The sequence below is a fragment of the Thamnophis elegans genome, chromosome 9 (assembly GCF_009769535.1).
Source record: "Thamnophis elegans isolate rThaEle1 chromosome 9, rThaEle1.pri, whole genome shotgun sequence".
NCBI classification, from domain to species: domain Eukaryota; kingdom Metazoa; phylum Chordata; class Lepidosauria; order Squamata; family Colubridae; genus Thamnophis; species Thamnophis elegans.
This window is the reverse complement of record NC_045549.1, coordinates 40,916,070-40,935,046: the sequence shown is the minus strand read 5'-3', so window position 1 is coordinate 40,935,046 and position 18,977 is coordinate 40,916,070. Positions and strand designations below refer to the sequence as shown.

The 18,977-nt window shown below is 36.9% G+C and overlaps 1 protein-coding gene across 5 annotated transcripts in view; it reads right to left on the bottom strand.

The window, feature by feature from the left end:
- The window catches only part of ANKRD50 (ankyrin repeat domain 50), a 63,135-nt gene that overhangs the window by 29,732 nt on the left and 14,426 nt on the right, over nt 1–18,977 (bottom strand). For all 5 annotated transcript variants that reach the window (XM_032223711.1, XM_032223715.1, XM_032223712.1 and 2 more), the window contains exon 3: nt 7,304–7,533. In XM_032223711.1, the coding sequence (XP_032079602.1) occupies nt 7,304–7,533 (230 nt within the window). The remainder of the gene's footprint in view (nt 1–7,303; nt 7,534–18,977) is intronic.

Genomic DNA, 18,977 nt, shown 5'->3' with positions numbered 1-18,977 from the left:
CCAAATCTGGGTCATTTTACAGACTTTGGAAGGCTGAGTCAACCTTGATCCCCATCAGGATCAAAATTCAGGCTCTGTGTGCAGAATTCGCCTGCAATACTGCACTTTAACTACTGCACCACCAGGGCTCATTATATATTTGTTGATTATATCAACATATCTATGCCAAACGTAGATTCCGGTATCTTGTGAATCTTGAAAGTATTATTTTGTCTCTGATATTTTAGTCTTTAATGGGACAGGAACGTTAATACCAAACATTGGTTCCTTCAAAGTTAACAATTCACTCTGGCATAAAGCTTTTAGAGATACAACAGATCTTTTAAAGATGCCAAACACGCGTGCACACACACATACACACAAACACAGCTGTTCCTATTAAATTAGCAAGACTATGCTGTAACAGTGCGTTTTATTATCTTCAATTTGTTTGCTTTTTCTATAATTAACATACCTCATATCTGTCCTTCACTCAGTGCATCTTTTACATTTGTAATCTAAATTTTTCATTTCATTTCATTTATTTGGGATTTATAGGCCGCCCTTTTCCCTGAGGGGACTCAGGGCGGCTTACATTCATAGGAAAAGGGGGGTGCAATACAGAGACATAAACAATATGTGAATAAAATAAACAGTAAAAACACAACTTTCATTCAACACTCAACACTCGGGTGGGGCGAATTAGAAACTTATCCCCAGGCCTGATGGGATAGCCAGGTCTTAAGGGCTGTGCGGAAGGTCTGGACGGTGGTGAGGGTGCGAATCTCGACGGGGAGGTCGTTCCACAGGGTCGGAGCTGCTACTGAGAAGGCTCTCCTCCGCGTAGTCGCCAGTCGGCATTGACTGGCGGATGGGATTCGGAGGAGGCCCAATCTGTGCAATCTAATTGGTCGGAGGGAGGTAATCGGCAGGAGGCGATGAACAATGTTCCAGAGTTGTAAATATGAATAATTTGCATCACCAAGCTAAGTTGAATTTAATAGTATTAGGTATATTAGCAGTTTGTGTATATCTTTTCAAAATAAATAATCACTAATTAAACATTAACTGGACAATCAAATCCTTTTAACAATATCATTTTAACAAAAGTCAAACCACAGACCTTGCAGTTGTACAAGTACCTGTAAATAATAAATCTGTTATTTGTTAAAACTGGTTTAATTGTCCATTTCAAGTCTCTGTATATATTTAAGTCTCTTCCTCATATATACATGCACAAACTTGCAGGTAAGTATATGGAAGAGACTCGAATATAGATTTTTTTCTACAGTACTAATCTAATCAGAACCCAAACATAAGAGTATCTGTATGCACTATAGTAGAATAATTTATTATTTTTGTATTTACCCTCTTTTAAAATGCTACATGTAATTGTCAACACTTAAACAACAAGAAATTAAAGGCTGATAAAATTTCAATGAGATCTGGAAACTGAATTTGTACAGATTGTATTCAATTTAGTTAAGAATTTTAAATGAATTTGTGTGAAGGGCGTCACAAAATATATTGGCTTGAATGAAACACCTGTCCTTGAAATGGTAAATCGGGGGTCCCCCAACTCCGGGCCACTACTGGTCCATGGCCTGTTTGGAACCAGGCCATGCAAGCACCTGGCTGGCGAATGCACACACAGCTCAACTTGCATGAGCATGCATACCATCCCTCTGCTTGTGTGGGCTGCCGCCCGCCCCGACCATCAAGGCGTAAAGGTTGGGAACTGCTGTGCTAAAGCATTATCCAGAAGGCTTAATAAATCTGCTTTAAAGTATTTTTCTGTCAGTGTGGGTAGCATAGCCCTGTTCACATATAAACATGTATGGTACACTGGGTATTATTGAACAATTATACTCTATATGTGGTGCAGAAAGTAACATTCAGTTCTTAAAACCCTGCATTTGCCCATCGGATTTGGGACAGATGCAAATATCTGATACAGACTCGCTGCATACTTTGGAGTCCTGAATATTGAAGTCTATTACATTTCGAGATAAATTTTGAAAAGTTCCTGGGGGATTTGCTTTCTTTTTGTATATATTAACTCTGCGCCACAGCTTTGCTATAATCTGGTAATAATAAGTACAACTTTCCCCAAATAGTAATTAAGTAAAGCAAGATGCCATTAGTTTCTTCTGTATATGCCTGTCTTTAAGCAACATTCCATGCTCTTCAGGCAAACATATTTGCTGATAACATATTCTAGTCTAATTCAGTCTAATTTAAACCTGGGATGGAGTCACTAGCCTGAAATAATAAAAGTTCAAAGGAGAGATCAACAAGAAAAAAAGTCAAAGGACCTTAATTGATTTTAGTCTTTACTTCAAGATAAGAGAGTATGCAGAAACCAGACAGATTTTTGGTAGGTGGAATTTGCATTTCCATCTGAATGTTTGAGAATCTGTACATAACTATCTTCTTTTCAAAATAAGTCTGTACTCTGACACACTTGCTCTTGAGATCGCTGGGTTCACAGATCTGCCTCAGTAGATAATTGCTGAGGCAGATAACTGAAGAGTAGCTTTGGACCCTTTTCCCTTAAACTGCTTAGGCTGAAATACATATTGGTTTTCCTCAAAACATTCTGACAAGGACATCATAAGGCACATCTATCATCCTTTATACGTAACAATATAAAATAAAACAGGATCTTACAGTTTTCTGCTCTCTAGTTTTAAAAATATATTTATGTCTTATTTTTCTCAAGGCACAATATTTCAGAGATTCTACTGGTTTTGTGAGCTCTGTGGAACAAAGTTTCAATACTATCCTTTTGAATAATTCTTTCATTTCCCTGCCCTTAATTTGATTTCAAGTTAAGATCAATGCCCTTTCAACAAAACTAAATACAATGCTGCTCATGTACTCTTGATGCATAGGTGGCATTTTAATAATTCTTGAAATATTGCAATTACTTTAAAATCAAATATTTTAATAATTAACATTCAAAAACTGCAAAAAATATTTTGTATAAATATGTGTGTGTATGTCGATATAACACATGCAAGATCTGAAAAAATATTTTGTATCAATATATGTGTGTATGTTGATATAAACACATGCATATGTCTGTAAATAAATAAACATTTATTTATTTAAATGAATTAACAAGTATAACTTTTACTTATGCATACATATACAAATTGCGTACAAATTCAGTTTGACTTTGAATGAAACTATTCTAAAATATAGAATAGTGCTACATATATATCCCAAAGTCCAAAGTTCTGTGTAGAACTACATTGACAACAATATAGGTCAAATCTTTCCAAGCCTTAATCTGTTCTTTTGAGTTTAATATAATGTAATGTTACTTTTTCAACCTGAAAAGAATTTATATATTTCTTTTTATTCAATCTCATTAGTTTACAATAAAAATAACAAAAGCTATCAATAATTGGTTAGGGTAATCATAATTTATAAGGTAGCTGGAAATTTTGACAGATAACTATTGAGGCAAATGTTTTATATCCTTGTTTTACTTCTATGGGGAGATTATTCCCCAATGTGAACATAAAGAAGAATGCTCTAAATGTCTTCAAGCAAACAACCAAGTAGGCAGTATCATGATAATAAAGAATGTTTTCCCCCTCCTAAAGTAAGTTAGACCGAGATGCCATGGATTCATTTTGTCATCCACGCCTGTGCTTCCATCTCTTTACAATAATTGCAAAATTATTGCTGATATTAGATTTTGTTTCTATAACTATAAAACACTAACATAATTAACAATCCTATCAGCCAAAATTATGCAATTACTATGATGTTGTCTCTTTATGTATGATTGGGAAGGATTTTAAGTTTTAATTTTCCTTTTTCTTTTCAAGGTCTGCCTACCATTTGGTGCTTAGGAATATTGAACCATTTCTCAGAGATGAATCTCTTTATATATCAGCGAAACAATTCTAATACATGAACGTGCTGTGAAGATGCCTGAATCTGTGTTGTAAATGTTACAACACTGGTCAAACTTTGTGTAGAAAAGGCTTTTTAAGGCTGGATAGAGGCCTTATTCCCCCCCCCCCCCGGATATGCCTGATTTTTCCAGAACGACAGTCTACAATTTAGTTTTGGAAAAACAAAAATTTTCTCAGTTTTTTATAATTTTGTCTTAATGATCACAAAAACTAAATTACTTTTCAAAAACCCCAAAATGTTGAGACTTCTAGGTTTTGTGTAGTGAACTGAAGATTGCTCTGACTGTGATAAAGACCATGGAATTAGTGAGTAGATCAGTTCTTTTGAACTATTATAGATAAGGAGATGGTGGAAGGATAAGGAGAAGACAGGAGATTGCCCAAATGTGCTGTGGACAAAAGGTTTCAATGGGTTTGAGCTCTTGGAAAAATGGATTTAACTACAGAAACATAGATAACTGATGGCAGACATAGACTTAGTGATCTATCGAATCTGCCCTTTGAATTTTTAAAATATTTTGTCAGATAATGGGCATTCGTATTTAAACTGTTACTGTTAACTGATCCACTACCTTTGCTGAAAGTTGGGTCCAAGCTTCTGACACTCTTTCTGTGAACTAATACTGTCTAACATATTTTTGAATTTTCCTCCTGTCAGCTTGTGGTTAAGCCTTTAGAACCTTATTCATACTCTTAATATAAAAGGTTTCAGTCATGTCCCCCACTTTTTTTTCTATTCTCCAGGTTCTACATATTTAGTTCCTCCAATCTCTCCTGATATATTTTGTCCCTGAGATTTTCACCATTCTTGTTGCTCATCTCTGGGCTCACTCAACCTGATTATTATTATTTTTTAAAGTGAGGTCTCCATTCCAAATGGGGTCTAACTAAAGCTCTATATAGCAGGGACCTCCTTTTTTCCCCTGCTGGTGATACCTTTAGTGATGCATCCCACAATTTTGCTTGCCTGGGATGTTGTTTGCTATCTTGTTGCAAACACAATGGAGATCTTTAAAGGACGCAAGTCTCACTTTCTAATCACTTTCATAAATAACTCATTAACTACTTGTTATTAGAGAACTTGTGAATGACAGCTTTTGAAAACACCTGGTGAATCTATCTTCATTCCTGAATGAAAGAAAACTAATTATAAATTTAATAATTTAAAGTCTGATGTAAACAGCAAAAAACTAAATAAGATGGAAGGCTTGAGTCAACCTTGAGCCGGTGAGATTAGAACCGCTGAACTGCAGACTACAGTCAGCTGAAGTGGCCTGCAGTACTGCACCCTAACTACTGCGCCACCTCGGCTCAATATCAACTGTCTGTTTCTCTTAACAGACTATGTCCAAAAAACGTTATTGAAGAAATGTGAGATATAAAGCAAATTTAATCTGACATGATAAGAGATAGTATTGAATTTAGAATCCAAGACTAAGGTAAGAAAAGTCACTTCCTTGAATTTTCTAATGTAAAATTGGACTGTACGGTTGTCTATAAACAAACATTTATTACCAAGTTGTGGTTTTTCATTTAATAAAGTTTAAATATAGGATGTTACTTGTATACAAGCTACAGTAAATGGATGTTGTTTTGCAAAGTGAATGCTTCATAGCATAGTTTTTTTTAAAGGTGAGTGTGAATGTAAGGATTTCAAAAGTGTAAATCTGTTCCTAAAGTTTGGTTCTTTAATAAAGTCTATTATCACTAATCTTCTAGGGAGAGCAAGTCCACATCTGTTCCACACAACACTGTTTCACACCTTGTTCTAATTCTTTCTCAAAATCAGCTAATTTTTTTTGTCTTTTAATCTCAGTTTGGTGATCTTTGTTGTTTCAGTACTTTAGAGTCTCATCTCATTCTGAGGTTTGGATTTTCTGGCTCCTTTACTTTAGCAATAAGTTGCCAATTTTTATTCTTCTTTTAGTATCACAACTTGAGTCAATTTCTTTATTATTATTATTTTGTCTTGTTTCTCAACTTATCTGTGACCTACTTATCTCTGTCCGTGTATGTGGTTGACTCTTGGTGATCCCCTGAACTACTGCCTGCCACTGGACTGACTTTATTATCTTCTGCAAATAAATTGACATATTCTAGATTTCTAGAAAATTGAGGATTTTGTATCATGTTTGAGAACAGAAATATATATGTGTAAGCATTTTTCTGTGTAATAATGAATAAGGTAAGAAAGTTATGAAATAGAGACAAATAGCAAAGGTAAAACAGGGAGCATCAATGACCAGGTTGCATAGCTTTGTATGTTCACTCTTACGCTTCATCATTGAGGAAAAGCTAAAATAGCTGCGGATAGTTTTAAGGAAAATCTTGTTTAACTATACACATATACCAAGACATGATTATGCAAAATTTTGTTTAAATTCCATGATTTCTACTACGTGATTGTAAAGCAATTCAAGTAAAGTTAGACGACCAGATGCTTCCTCTCTCTCTTCTTTTATTATCTAAATCAACCTATCTGATACCTGAACTTATACATTTTATTGTTTTAGAAATTTAATTATGATCCATTCACTTCAACTTGTAAACTTTTGCTTTGAGGATAGAAAAAATAATTCCGTAAAATGCAACAAAAAACAAATGTAACACAAAACAAAATAAATTCCTGAGTGCTTTGTTCCAAATATTAATTATTATGTCTGTCACACGAAGTTATTTCAATCTTTTCTTCTCTAGTGGACTTAGATTCCTCCACCCCCCCCCTTAACATACACACTTTTTTTAAAACCAGAAGTTAATATTAGTGACAATTGGGCATTAGATATGTCATTAATATAGGAATATAAACATATGAATTGTCCTACTAATTTGCCTTTTTTATTTTAAAAAATAGATTTTTCTGAAGTCCTTTTCTTAAAACAAGCAGCTTTGTAGGCAAGCTGGAAATTCACTGCTTACACTTCTTTACATTTAAGAAAAGTATCAGGAACAATAGCAGGAGAGTGACAGGGAGGTTGGGGAAGAGAGAAAGAGACACAAATGTATGAACCACCATTCTTAAACCTGGTACCTTCCAAATGTAGGTAGTCCTTGACTAATTACTTCTAAATTATGGTCCTAGTTAGGATCATAATTTTGGTTCCTAAGCAATGCAGTTGTTGTAGCCAAGTCTGAACCCATTTAAGTTCTTTTTGTCAACAAACAATAAGGTCAGTCAGGTGTGCTATCTGTTGTAACATCTGAAGTATATAAATCCAAAAAAACATGTACATATTGCAAGAATATAGATTGTTCATATAAGCTAATGGTATATTTATAAAATTTTCATACAGTATATTCTTAATACTTTCTGTATATTGTTTCTTATATAATCCTCTTAAAACACTGTACAAATGAGAAATAACTGTTACATCATTAAAACATGTACTTACCTGTAAACAATTTTGTGACAGTTTTATTCTGCTTTCGAGCAGAACAGAGAAGCAGCAACCATGGGGGGAAAAATTCATAGTGAGTAGCTAGAAGCTCAGCTATAGTTCCAGATAAGCATGTAGATGTCTGGTCACCTTCAGCAATATTGCACCCCTCATCTACAGAATCCACCAAGAGAAAGTAACTTTGTTGGGGGCTCTTAGCTCCCAGAAGTGGAAGCAAAATGCACCTGGAACAAAAGAGAAAGAAATATAAAAATCATTTGTGCACTCATAATACTAGGATTATGCAATGGCTTAAAAAGAACATGCATAAATATGTGACAACCATCTATTTTCAAATAATCAAAGCATCTGCAATTTTTCCAGGCTTTTATAGCTGCTTCAGAAGCTGTTCTTTCCCAACTATGTCTGCATTTCTACACCTTTTCTTCTTCAATATAAGGTATTCAGAGACACTTCAAGAGTTTCTAAAGCAATGAAACAAATAAAAAAAGCTATTTTAAACTTTGAAAGGAGTTCAATATGGACACATAGCCATTAAGACCCTCTTTGGAATTAGTCCAATAAATACATTCTGTCACATTATTAGAAATTATGTGACAGTGGAACTTGCATATATGTAGACAACAATTAACCCTGATACACACATTAAAATATTTTCTTGATATTGTTGGGGATTCTTAATCTTTTACAATTTGTTTATTATGCAAGTGTGATAGGTTGGCACTAGAATTCTTCATAACTCGAAGCAGGTAATTACCACACTAATTTAGACTTCCGGAAACTGTATTCCTATTACATTCAGAGATAAGCAGATTGAGAAAACAAATTAGAGCTGAGGTGGTGCAGTGGTTAAATGCAGCACTGCAGGCTACTTCAGCTGACTGCAGTTCTGCTGTTCAAATCTCACCGGCTCAGGGTTGACTCAGCCTTCCATCCTTCCGAGGTGGGTAAAATGAGGACCCGGATTGTTGTTGGGGGCAATATGCTGACTCTGTAAACCGCTTAGAGAGGGCTGAAAGCCCTATGAAGCGGTATATAAGTCTAGCTGCTATTGCTATTGCTAAATTAAATACTAAAATCTTGAAGATAATGCACAGTTTGCTTGTGCTTAATAACTTCCAATTATGAGAACTGTATTGCAGTCTTTTAAAAAATAAAAGTTCCAGCTTCCTTTGTAACAACATATAATCATAACAGCAATAGTGACCTAGATTGATTTTGGCCAGCTTCAACTATCCTGCCATATGAACTAGGATCATTCCTAGGCAGGAATATTTGGCTTCTAGTAATGATCTACATTAAATTGTCCTCAAAGTCAGTACAGAAAATGCAGTCAGCGCACAATGTGGCAAATGTACACTTATCAGTACTACTCAGAGTTAATAAGATCTGTTGTAAAATAATTCTGTGCTCTGACAATACCTTCAAGGGGACAATGAAGATATTAAAAGCCATAAGCAGTATGAAAGCACAATAAACTATCAAGTTTCAGTAGCAGGAATATATACCTTTTCACAATATTTATTTATTTAAAACATTTATATACCCACCCATTAAAATCTGGGCAATATGAACCCATTACTAGAATCCCAGTTAAAAATAGGTTTAAGGACGAGGTTAAAACGTACAGGTTAAAAGTGAAAAAACAAAGTTAAAAAATTCAGAAGACTACAAAAGTTAATCAGGTGAAGGGAATGCCCTCAAAATAATGTAACACCATGTCAGGACCCGCTAAAAATCTATTTTCTGCTTCACATTATTGGAAACATTATGAGAAAAATCTTTGTGTTCATGTGTGCCTTTGTATCAGATTTTAATTCCTGGCAACTGCCTGGATCAGTTCCTACAGTTTTCTTGGCAAGGTTTTCAGAAGTGGTTTGTCATTGCCTTCTTTCTAGTACTGCGAGTCTGCAACTGGCTCAAGATAACCTGGTTGGCTTTGTGCCCAAGATGTGACTCACCAGCTGGCTTCTAGTTTGATGCCTTAACCATTGCACCAAACTGGCCCTGAAGGAATTACTGGATCACAAGCCAGTATGGCACATTAGAGAAGAAAAACATACCACTCGAACTTTCCAAACAGTATTTAAATGTTTTATTCATTATCTTTCATTCTGGAAAGTTAATGAATGTTCTTCTATGACTATATCAATATCTGATTAGCACCAAGGTTCACTGTATTCTATATGACCCGATTCCTGAACTGCTTTTAGACATTGGATTGTTCTATTTAAGTAGAATTGCCTGCTGTCACTTTTCAACATTATTTGAAATGGCATCACTGTATTGTACTAATCCCAATTCTTGAACATAGAAAGGAATCAAGATTGGAAGTACACTGTAGTCTACAGATTCTTTTAAGTGAAATTAGTTAAATTTGCCAGTCTTAGCAAAGAGCCAAGGGAAAACCAATTGAACAGAATAAGCCAGAAAGCAAGCTGTTTCAAGCCTCTCTAATGATAAATTGATTAGGAAATTGCCACCTTTAGCAAAGAAACTATACTCAACTATAGTTGAATATAATTAACTAGACAAAGCTAAGAAGTTCCACTGCTATGGAGTTGAAGATAATTATGCTCAGATATCAACACTGCCATCCTTTTTTTCCTACAACTTATCACCCAAAACGATGACTAGCCTATGTAACTGGCTCTTTTAATAGCATATTGTTACATATAATTAACTAATTTTGATGTTTTAAGGATTCATCAACATTAGATCTGACTGGAAATACTGACAATTGTGACTCTCTCCCTTCAGTTTCACACAGAAATAATTACTATTTTTGCTTAAGTGATTAAAAAAGCAACATATATATTATGCAGGATTGAAAAATCATTGATGTTTGTAAATTTTGATGGTGCAGAAAATTCTTGAAAATAGTTTGGACAGAGAGGCGAACAAACAAATTAATCATAGCACAAATTGTCATGTTTTGAACACATTATGTCATGGCTCCCTTGAGAATAATAGAAAGAAAAAGAAAAGGAAAACTAGACAAGAAGAAGGACAAACTTGATTATAGAAGCTATGGGAACACCACTGGGTGACATGAAGGGCCAGGATAAGGACATTTTGGAAAAAATAAGTCTATGTGATTTCTAAATGTTGATAACAACTTGGTGTTACATAATCAAAAATCAATTAAAGATTGTAGAGCTATTTTGGATTTGGAATGCTTCAAACTTGAATCATCATGGAGACTTCTTTGATATAATTTAATAGGCAAAAACTATTTTTATCTATTTTTATCTACAGTATATTCCACAGAATTAAGCACAACCATTCTGACAACAGCAAATGGCCTTCTGAAAGATAAAAATAATCTATTTTGTTGAACTGAGGTTGCAGAGACTAGAAGGAGAAGGAGGTATTTCTTAGAATAGGGGTTCCCAACCTGGGGTGCGAGACGATATTCCAGGGGTTGCGAAAACTTGGTTTTAGAAGTTTCAAAATTATAGTGTATATGCATAATTATATGCATATAATTATTTACTTTTGTAAGGGGTCTGAAAATATATCAGAAGCATTCTACAAGTGCGGGGTATAGAATAGGTTGGAAACCCGTTTCTTAGAATAACTCCTTACAGACTGAACAAGAGTCTGCTTTTATCAATATTGAGTTTTGTTTTTCTTCTGAATACTCATAGCTATTATAGTCAAGGTTATAAGATCACATGTAAAACTATATCACCATATAATTCATTCTGATGAAACTAATATAGCAACAACAGTTAACAAATGTTTAAGAATTAGGCGTAAGATAGGATCTTGACAGACTTGAACATTGGGCACTATCTAACAAAATGAAATTTAATGATGAAAAAAGTAAGAGTCTTCATTTAGGCAAGAAAAACAAAATGCATAGGTACAGTATATGTGGTACTTGCTCAATAGTAGTAACTGTGAGAGGGATCTTGGGAATTGTAGTGGACAACTATTTAAATATGAGCTAGCAGTGTGTAGCAGCTGCCAAAAAAGCCAAACACGGTTCTAGGCTGCATAAACAGAGACATAGAATCAAGTTCACATGAAGTGTTAATACCACTTTATAGTGCCTTGGTAAGGCCACACTTAGAATATTGCATCCAGATTTGGTCGCTACGATATAAAAAAGATGTGGAGACTCTAGAAAGAGTGCAGAGAAGAGCAACAAAGATGATTAGGGGGCTGAAGGCTAAAACATGAAGAACAGTTGCAGTTTGATGAAAAAGGCTAAGACATGATAGCAGTGTTCTAATAACTAAGGAGAAATTTCTTGACAGTTAGAACAATTAATCAATGGAACAACCTGACTCCAGAAGTTGTGAATGCTCCAACACTGGAAGTTGTTAAGAAGATATTGGATAACCATTTGTCTGAAGTGATGTAGGGCTTCCTACCTAAGCAGGGGGTTTGACTAGAAGACCTCCAAGGTCCCTTCCAACACTATACATCCTTATATACATTTCCTTTAACCATAGGTTATTTTAAATATACCTCTGTTTTATCCCTTTACAAATCATTAAGATGTTAAATGTAAGTCATCCAAAGTCCTGTAATTTATACTAAAATAGTTAGTCAGTAACAATACAAGTTTATTATGACATGCTTTAAAAATGAAACATTATAGCACATACAATATCTTTCCATTTATGGTAACATGCAATTCAAAATCTCTTATTTGACCTCTTCCAGTGAAAAGTACTTCTTTGTATCATAATATACGCTAAAGCAAGCCAAATTCTTTGTCTATACCATTTTGATTTATAACTATACCACTACCATGTATGGCAATTACATGTATGGCAATTAGATACTTCTCTCTTAATGGATACATAGAACAGGAGGAGAGATCTAGCAGAGAAATCCATTAATTCAAATTAATCCGCACATCAGTTTTTTTCCATAGCTGAAATATTTGTAATTACAAAATTTCTATATTCATACCCCTAACTCAACCCCAAATAACATTATGATTGCATCATTTCTACTCTTTCAACTGAGTTTAAAATGCATTAGATGGAAATATTTTGATCAGCCTAAGTTCTCATTTAATAAATTTGTCTTACTCATTAATCAGAGGAGACTTGGCTCCATATTAAATCAGATTATTTGTGTGCAGAAGATACTAGTTTACTTGATGATATCTCAGAGCTGAAGACTACTGGCTCTTACTGAGAATACTAGAAACAATAATAATTAGTTATTATTTCTATCAGTGACATGCAGTCAGGGGAGGCAGAGCCTCACCACTGTTATCATGAAAAGAAAAAAAATGTAAAAGGAAAAAGGCTGAGGTAGTTGCTGCCAGAGTCACAGTGGATGACTCTGCTTAGTGCTTAACTGTTTAAAAAAGCCTCTAAAAAGTGCCCTCTACAGGAGGAGGCGGGAGAACCATGTGCCTCATTTAGTCTGACTTTATGATCACTCGAGCAGAGTAAGCAAGGGTTAAAAGCCGAAAAATTCCTTAGGCACGTGGTTCTCTTGCCTCCTCCTGTAGAGGGCGTTTTTTTAGAGGCTTTTTTAAACAGTTAAGCAGAGTCATCCATTGGGGACTTTGGCAGCAGCTAACCCAGCCTGACCTCAGCAGCTCTTGCCTTTTTCCTTTTATATTTTTACATTTTCATGATGGCAGGCAAGAGCAGAGTTGAAATCCTCTGTGGTTGTGAAACAGCTGGAATAGGTATGTGGATCAGAGGGAGGGGGAGGAATTCAAAATTAATATAATTTGTAAGTGATTATAAGTAATTTGTGAGTGTGTGCGCGCGCGGGCATGTTTGTTTCTTCACTCAAACAAACTCTCTCTCAATTTGAGAGAGAGTTTGTTTGAGAAGAGAGGGAAGGGGGTAGGAGAGACAGGGAGGGCAGCCCGCCAGCTTTCTTTTTCTGTGTCGGGGCAGCCCACCAGCAGAGGCAGGTAAAAGACCTGCCTCTGCTGGCGGGCTGGCACTTTCTTTCTTTGGCTCAGAGGTGGGCAGCTCAGGCGGGCTGCAGCCTCTGGGCAAAAGAAAGCGGCCTTTGCCCACCACGCCGGTATGTCAGACAAAAGAAAGAAAGCGGCTTTTGCCCGCCCCACCCTATGTCGGACATAGCAGCGTGGCGGGCAAAAGCCGCTTTCTTTCTCAAAGAAAGTGTACACATATGGACATGGAACAAACAAAAAAAATCTATGGCCAAATTTGTGTATAATATTAAATTAGAACCCCTAGTTTCCTAAATTGCATTGTGAACAAATCATGTATTCCATTTATTTTCCCGTGCTTCTCTATTTGCAAAATATGACAAACCCTAGCCTTATATTATATAAATCCAAACAAAATAAAAATTTAGAAACTTGAGTTATGATTCATACAATAGGCTATTAACTCTAACATGAACAAAACACTAAGTTAACCCCTTCCAGGTTTGTTTAGATCATCATATGCAGGAATAAACCAACTCTAGGCACTAAATTGGTTCACTAAGGCCATCTTTTGATTTAATATTGCATGCAAATATAATCTACATTTTTACTGATAGTTTGCAATAACTTTCTCACTATTGTTTACAACAGCTTAATTCTATACTTCTGCAGATTATCCAAATACATACATACTGGTCCAGAATGTGGCCGCGCGGGTTATCATGGGGGTACCTAGCTGCTCCCATGTTACACCCCTTTTAGGCAGCCTGCACTGGTTGCCAGTTGTCATCCGGGTGCGATTCAAGGTACTAATTATGACTTTTAAATCGTTCCATGGCTTAGGCCCAGGGTACCTGCAAGACCACCTACTGCCACCAGTAGCCTGTCACCGTCCAGTGTGATCCCATAGAGTTGGCCTCCTCAGGGTGCCGTCAGCCAGACAGTGTCGGCTAGCGACCCCCAGGGGGAGAGCCTTCTCTGTGGGAGCGCCTTCCCTCTGGAATGAGCTGCCCCCAGAGCTTTGCATAATCCCCGAACTCTGGTCCTTCCGAAGTGCCCTAAAAAGTTGGCTTTTCCAGCAAGCCAGCCTGCCCTGAATAGAATAAAATATAGGATTAATTTGGTTGTTAATTTTAATTTAATTTTTAATTTTTTATTGTAAATATCAATAGGGGTTTTTTTGGATACTTTATTTAATGTCCCTTTTAATTTTTGTAATATGTGTTTTCTTTTATGTTGTACGCCGCCCTGAGTCCTTGGGAGAAGGGCGGCATATAAATCCAATAAACCTAAACCATACAGTCATGATTTAGCTTTTCACGTTTGCCCTTTAAACTAGTTATTCACTCTTCCTCTAATAATTTAATTATTAACAAATGATTTAAGAAATAACTGCAAATAATCAAATGTAGCATAAATCTCAATAATGCTAATAATTAAATTCTACTACAACATGTGTGATTTCAGGCTCCTAAATAAAACACATTTATAAGAGTTTTGAAAAACTGAGTTTAAAATAGCAAAATCATCATGCTGTTAAAATTAAGGCCATCATACCTCTAGTGGCTGATGAACTGATCAGTGATATAGAACTGCCATAAGCAATGTGGTAAACTGGCTATCATTGCTAGATATTGATGGTCAGAATTCAATGAATTCTGCCCTTGTGCCCTCAGAATTCGTGCCCTTGTGACCTCTAGGCTGGAGTACTGCAATGTGCTCTACATGGGGCTGCCCTTGAAGAGTATTCGGCGACTTCAGTTAGTCCAGAATGCGGCCGCGCGAGCGATCGTGGGTGCACCTCGTTTCACCCACATAACACCTATCCTCCGCGAGCTGCACTGGCTACCTGTCGATCTCCGGGTACGCTTCAAGGTGCTACTTGTCACCTACAAAGCCCTTCATGGTAGTGGATCTGGGTACTTGAGAGACCGCCTACTGCCAATTACCTCCACTCGACCAATTAGATCCCATAGATTAGGCCTCCTCCGAGTTCCATCTGCCGGTCAATGTCAACTGGCAACCACGCGGAGGAGAGCCTTCTCGGTGGCAGCTCCGACCCTATGGAACGATCTCCCCGTGGAGATTCGTACCCTCACCACCCTCCAGACCTTCCACACAGCCCTTAAAACCTGGCTGTCCCGTCAGGCCTGGGGTTAAAGACCGTAACCCACCCGAATTGTATGAATGTTGTGCTTTTAATGATGTACTGTCTTATGTGTTAATCTGTTTGTTCTCCCTTCCTTCCGAATTGTAAGCCGCCCTGAGTCCCCCCAGGGAAAAGGGCGGCATATAAATAAACTACTCATACTCATACTCATTCTGAACCAACAGCCATCAATCACAATTTTTGGGATAACTCACTAATGAGACACAATGCTTAAGGTCTTAATATAGCAAACAAGCAAAATTCAACACTGTAATTAAACATGAATATATGGGTTGTCTGGCTAATTCTTAGGTAACTGGTACAGTTAAAGTTAAGTTTTAAGGTTTAAAGTTAACTTTTAGATATTTAGATAACACATTAATCTTGTCTATTGCATACTATTTCTACACGTTAGAACAGACATCAAAATGTCTACTTGATGTAAATGGTAACAAAACTGCTTATAGGTATTACAATGTCTGTAATGTACAATGCCGTACATCCTAGGATGTTTTTGTTGAATTATGTTTCATGCTAACAAAAAATAAAAGCAGAGAACATAAAGTAGAATGACTTATTCATAATTCTCCCAGTTATTCTTCATGACAAACATTGTTGAAAGAATGACATTCTGAAAAATTGGGTAACTAAAAAGATGAAGGAAAATTGCCCCAGGTCACTTTTCAAGAAAATAATGAAGAGAGACTGATTTCGACAGGAAGTTCTCCAGCTGGACAGATGTGGGAGATGTGGGCTCCTAAGAGTCTCACATGGACTCTGTCTGACAAACCATTCCCGAAGATTCTTTTGAATCAGAACCCACACTGGAGGTGGGGGCGAAGAAGGGCAGCTTTCATCAGACCCTGAAAGAAGCAACAGATCTCTTGTGGGCTAGAGATTTGCCTATGAATCGGAGTTGGGGTGGCAGCCTTCATGGCTGACAAGATGCTGACCTTTTTGTCAAAATAAGTTTGGAACAGGCGGAGACCAGGAGAGATAAAAGACCTGGTAAGAGAATTTAACTAACCCACAACTATAAATTAAATCTGGAAAAGGCAATGAAATTTTGAGAACATAAATAAATTAATGTCAGATTGGGACTTTTTTTTTCCCCTAAAAGAAAAAGAACAAAGGAAGGTGGAGGGTTGTAACACCAGCCCCCCCGGAAGTTCTTTGTCTGCGCTTTTGAACAGAAGAACAGAAAGCAGAACAGTTACAAACCTGTTGTGACTCAGCAGTTCTGCTGAGAGTCTTTTCGCGATACAAGATTCAGTATGCAGCTGGGGCTTGTGGGAGGAAGTTTGGAGATAAAAGGACGGATGCTGCCACGCCCCAGTCGCTGGAGTCAACGTCGTTCCTTCGTGTGTTCCTTGTTTGGTACAACATTGCTTGATGATTAATCGTGATTTATGCTTGTTACACTTGGATAAGTGCTTTGGTGTTTCATGTAAACCTGATCCATGAAGACTGTGGAAGAAGTGCAGTGCTTGTAAGAGTTTTGTTTTGCATTCTTGTCGGAGACTTGTATTTATGTTATTTCTGGGCTCGTATCCAGTTTGAACTGAGAACTGATAAAGAAAGACTTCCTTTTAAGTTGCCTGCCTGCGTTTGTTAACGAGCCGTGAAGGGAGGGACAGAACACAAACCCATATAATTATAATGTTAAATTTGGTTTTGGATCTTAAACAGAAACCAATATTTTTACTTTGTTTGAATTCCTTCCAGCTAAAATAATCAAGAAAAAAGCACGTTTTTCTTCTGAACTCACTCAATATAAACTCTAATCTGGTCTTGGATATCAAATAGAAACCAAATATTTTGACCTCTTTTTCTCTGATAATCTAACCTTGACTGTGTGGGAAGTTTTAATTAACCAACTACCATAAATCAGAAGTTGCAAGAACAGGAGGCAAAAGAGACATGTACCCGAATCTAGCTCTTTATAAGTTTGTTCTAATTGATATGTTTTAAGCAGCTGTGGCTGAACGGAGATGGAAGGTGACAGGGGGGAAGAATTATTATAGAGATAAGAACTGGAAAATACTAGGGTTTTTTCTTTTTTTTCTTCCCTCCTTCGTCTTTTTATTTTACTGCAAAAGATTAAGATGGCCCCGGCTTCACAGTAGCTAAAACTTAAGGTGGACTAGAGCCTCAAAATAAGACTTTGTATAACTACTGTATTTTTCGGAGTATGAGACGCACCTTTTTTCGTCAAAAAAGAGGCTGAAAATCTGGGTGTGTCTTATACACCAAATACAGCATTTTTTGCCTCCTGAAGCCCTGCCGCCTTCACCATAATGGCCTTGCATACCATTATGGAGGCTTTCTGAGAGCTCCTGGGGACTGGGGAGGGTAGAAATGAGTGAAAAACGGCCCATTTTTTGCCCCTCCCAGCCCCCAGCAGCACTCTATAAGCCTCCATAAGGCTACACATACAATTGTTTTGACAAAAAATGGGCCCATTTTCATGGAAAATTTTTGCCTCCCCCCGAGGCACTCTGCAAGCCCCCCCAAGGCTATCATGCCTTTTATTTTAAAAAAGGGCCCATTTTCGTGAAAAATGGGCCATTTTTGGGAGGTTTGCAGAGTGCAAAAACTTTTCCCCCCCTTTTAGAAAGCTCTTTAACTGATTGATGAGAATTAGATTGATCAAGTGCTGGGCCAGGAGAAACAAAGTCTTAGGTGCTGCAGATTATCAGCAATTTCCTTCTCCACACATGGATAAATACACTTAGAAACACTACCTATCTACCTACGCTCTCGTCCCTCCCTCCCTCCCTCCCTATCTACTGTATTTCTCTCTCTCTCTCCCATTCCCTCTATCTACCTACGTATCTACCTACTCTCTCTTTCCCTACCTATCTACTGTATTTCTCTCATCTTTCTATTTCTTTCTCTCTATCCCTCTACCTACCAACTTACCTACTCTCTCTCTCCCTACCTATCTACTGTATTTCTCTATTTCTCTCTATCTATCCCTCTACCTATCAACCTACCTACTCTCTTTTTCCTTACCTATTGTAGCTCTCTCTCTATTTCTCTCTCTATCCCTGTACCTACCTACCTATGCACACTCTCTCTCTATCCCTACCTACCTACTGTATTTCTCTATCTATCTATATTTCTCTCTCTCTCTCTATCCCTTTACCTACCTACCTACCCACTCTCTCTCTCCCTACCTACCTCCTATATTTCTCTCTCTTTCCCTCTCTATCCCTCTATCTACCTACATACTTTTTAAAAATTTGCCTCTTCAAATCCTTGGTGCGTCTTATACTCTGAAAAATATGGTAACTGCAATCTTGGAACTGGGTATTAAGGAAGAACAAAAGACCAAGATGGCTCCCATTGTTCTCCCCTACAGCAATGGAAGTGGACCAATTTAAGGTGGACCAGAACTCTGAAATAACTGTATAGCTAATTCTAACTTTGGAACTAGACATCATGGAAATCTGGGAATTTGAAGAACTATGTGATATTATAAAATATGCATAAATCATTAAAATCAAGCCTAAATAGAATTCTGAACCCATAGAAACAGATATCTAAAAAAAAATTCAAAGAAGGGGGTCAAGGGGGCAAGATAATGTAGGAGTATAAACGGAGGGAAACAAAAGGCAGACAAAAGAGGTTGA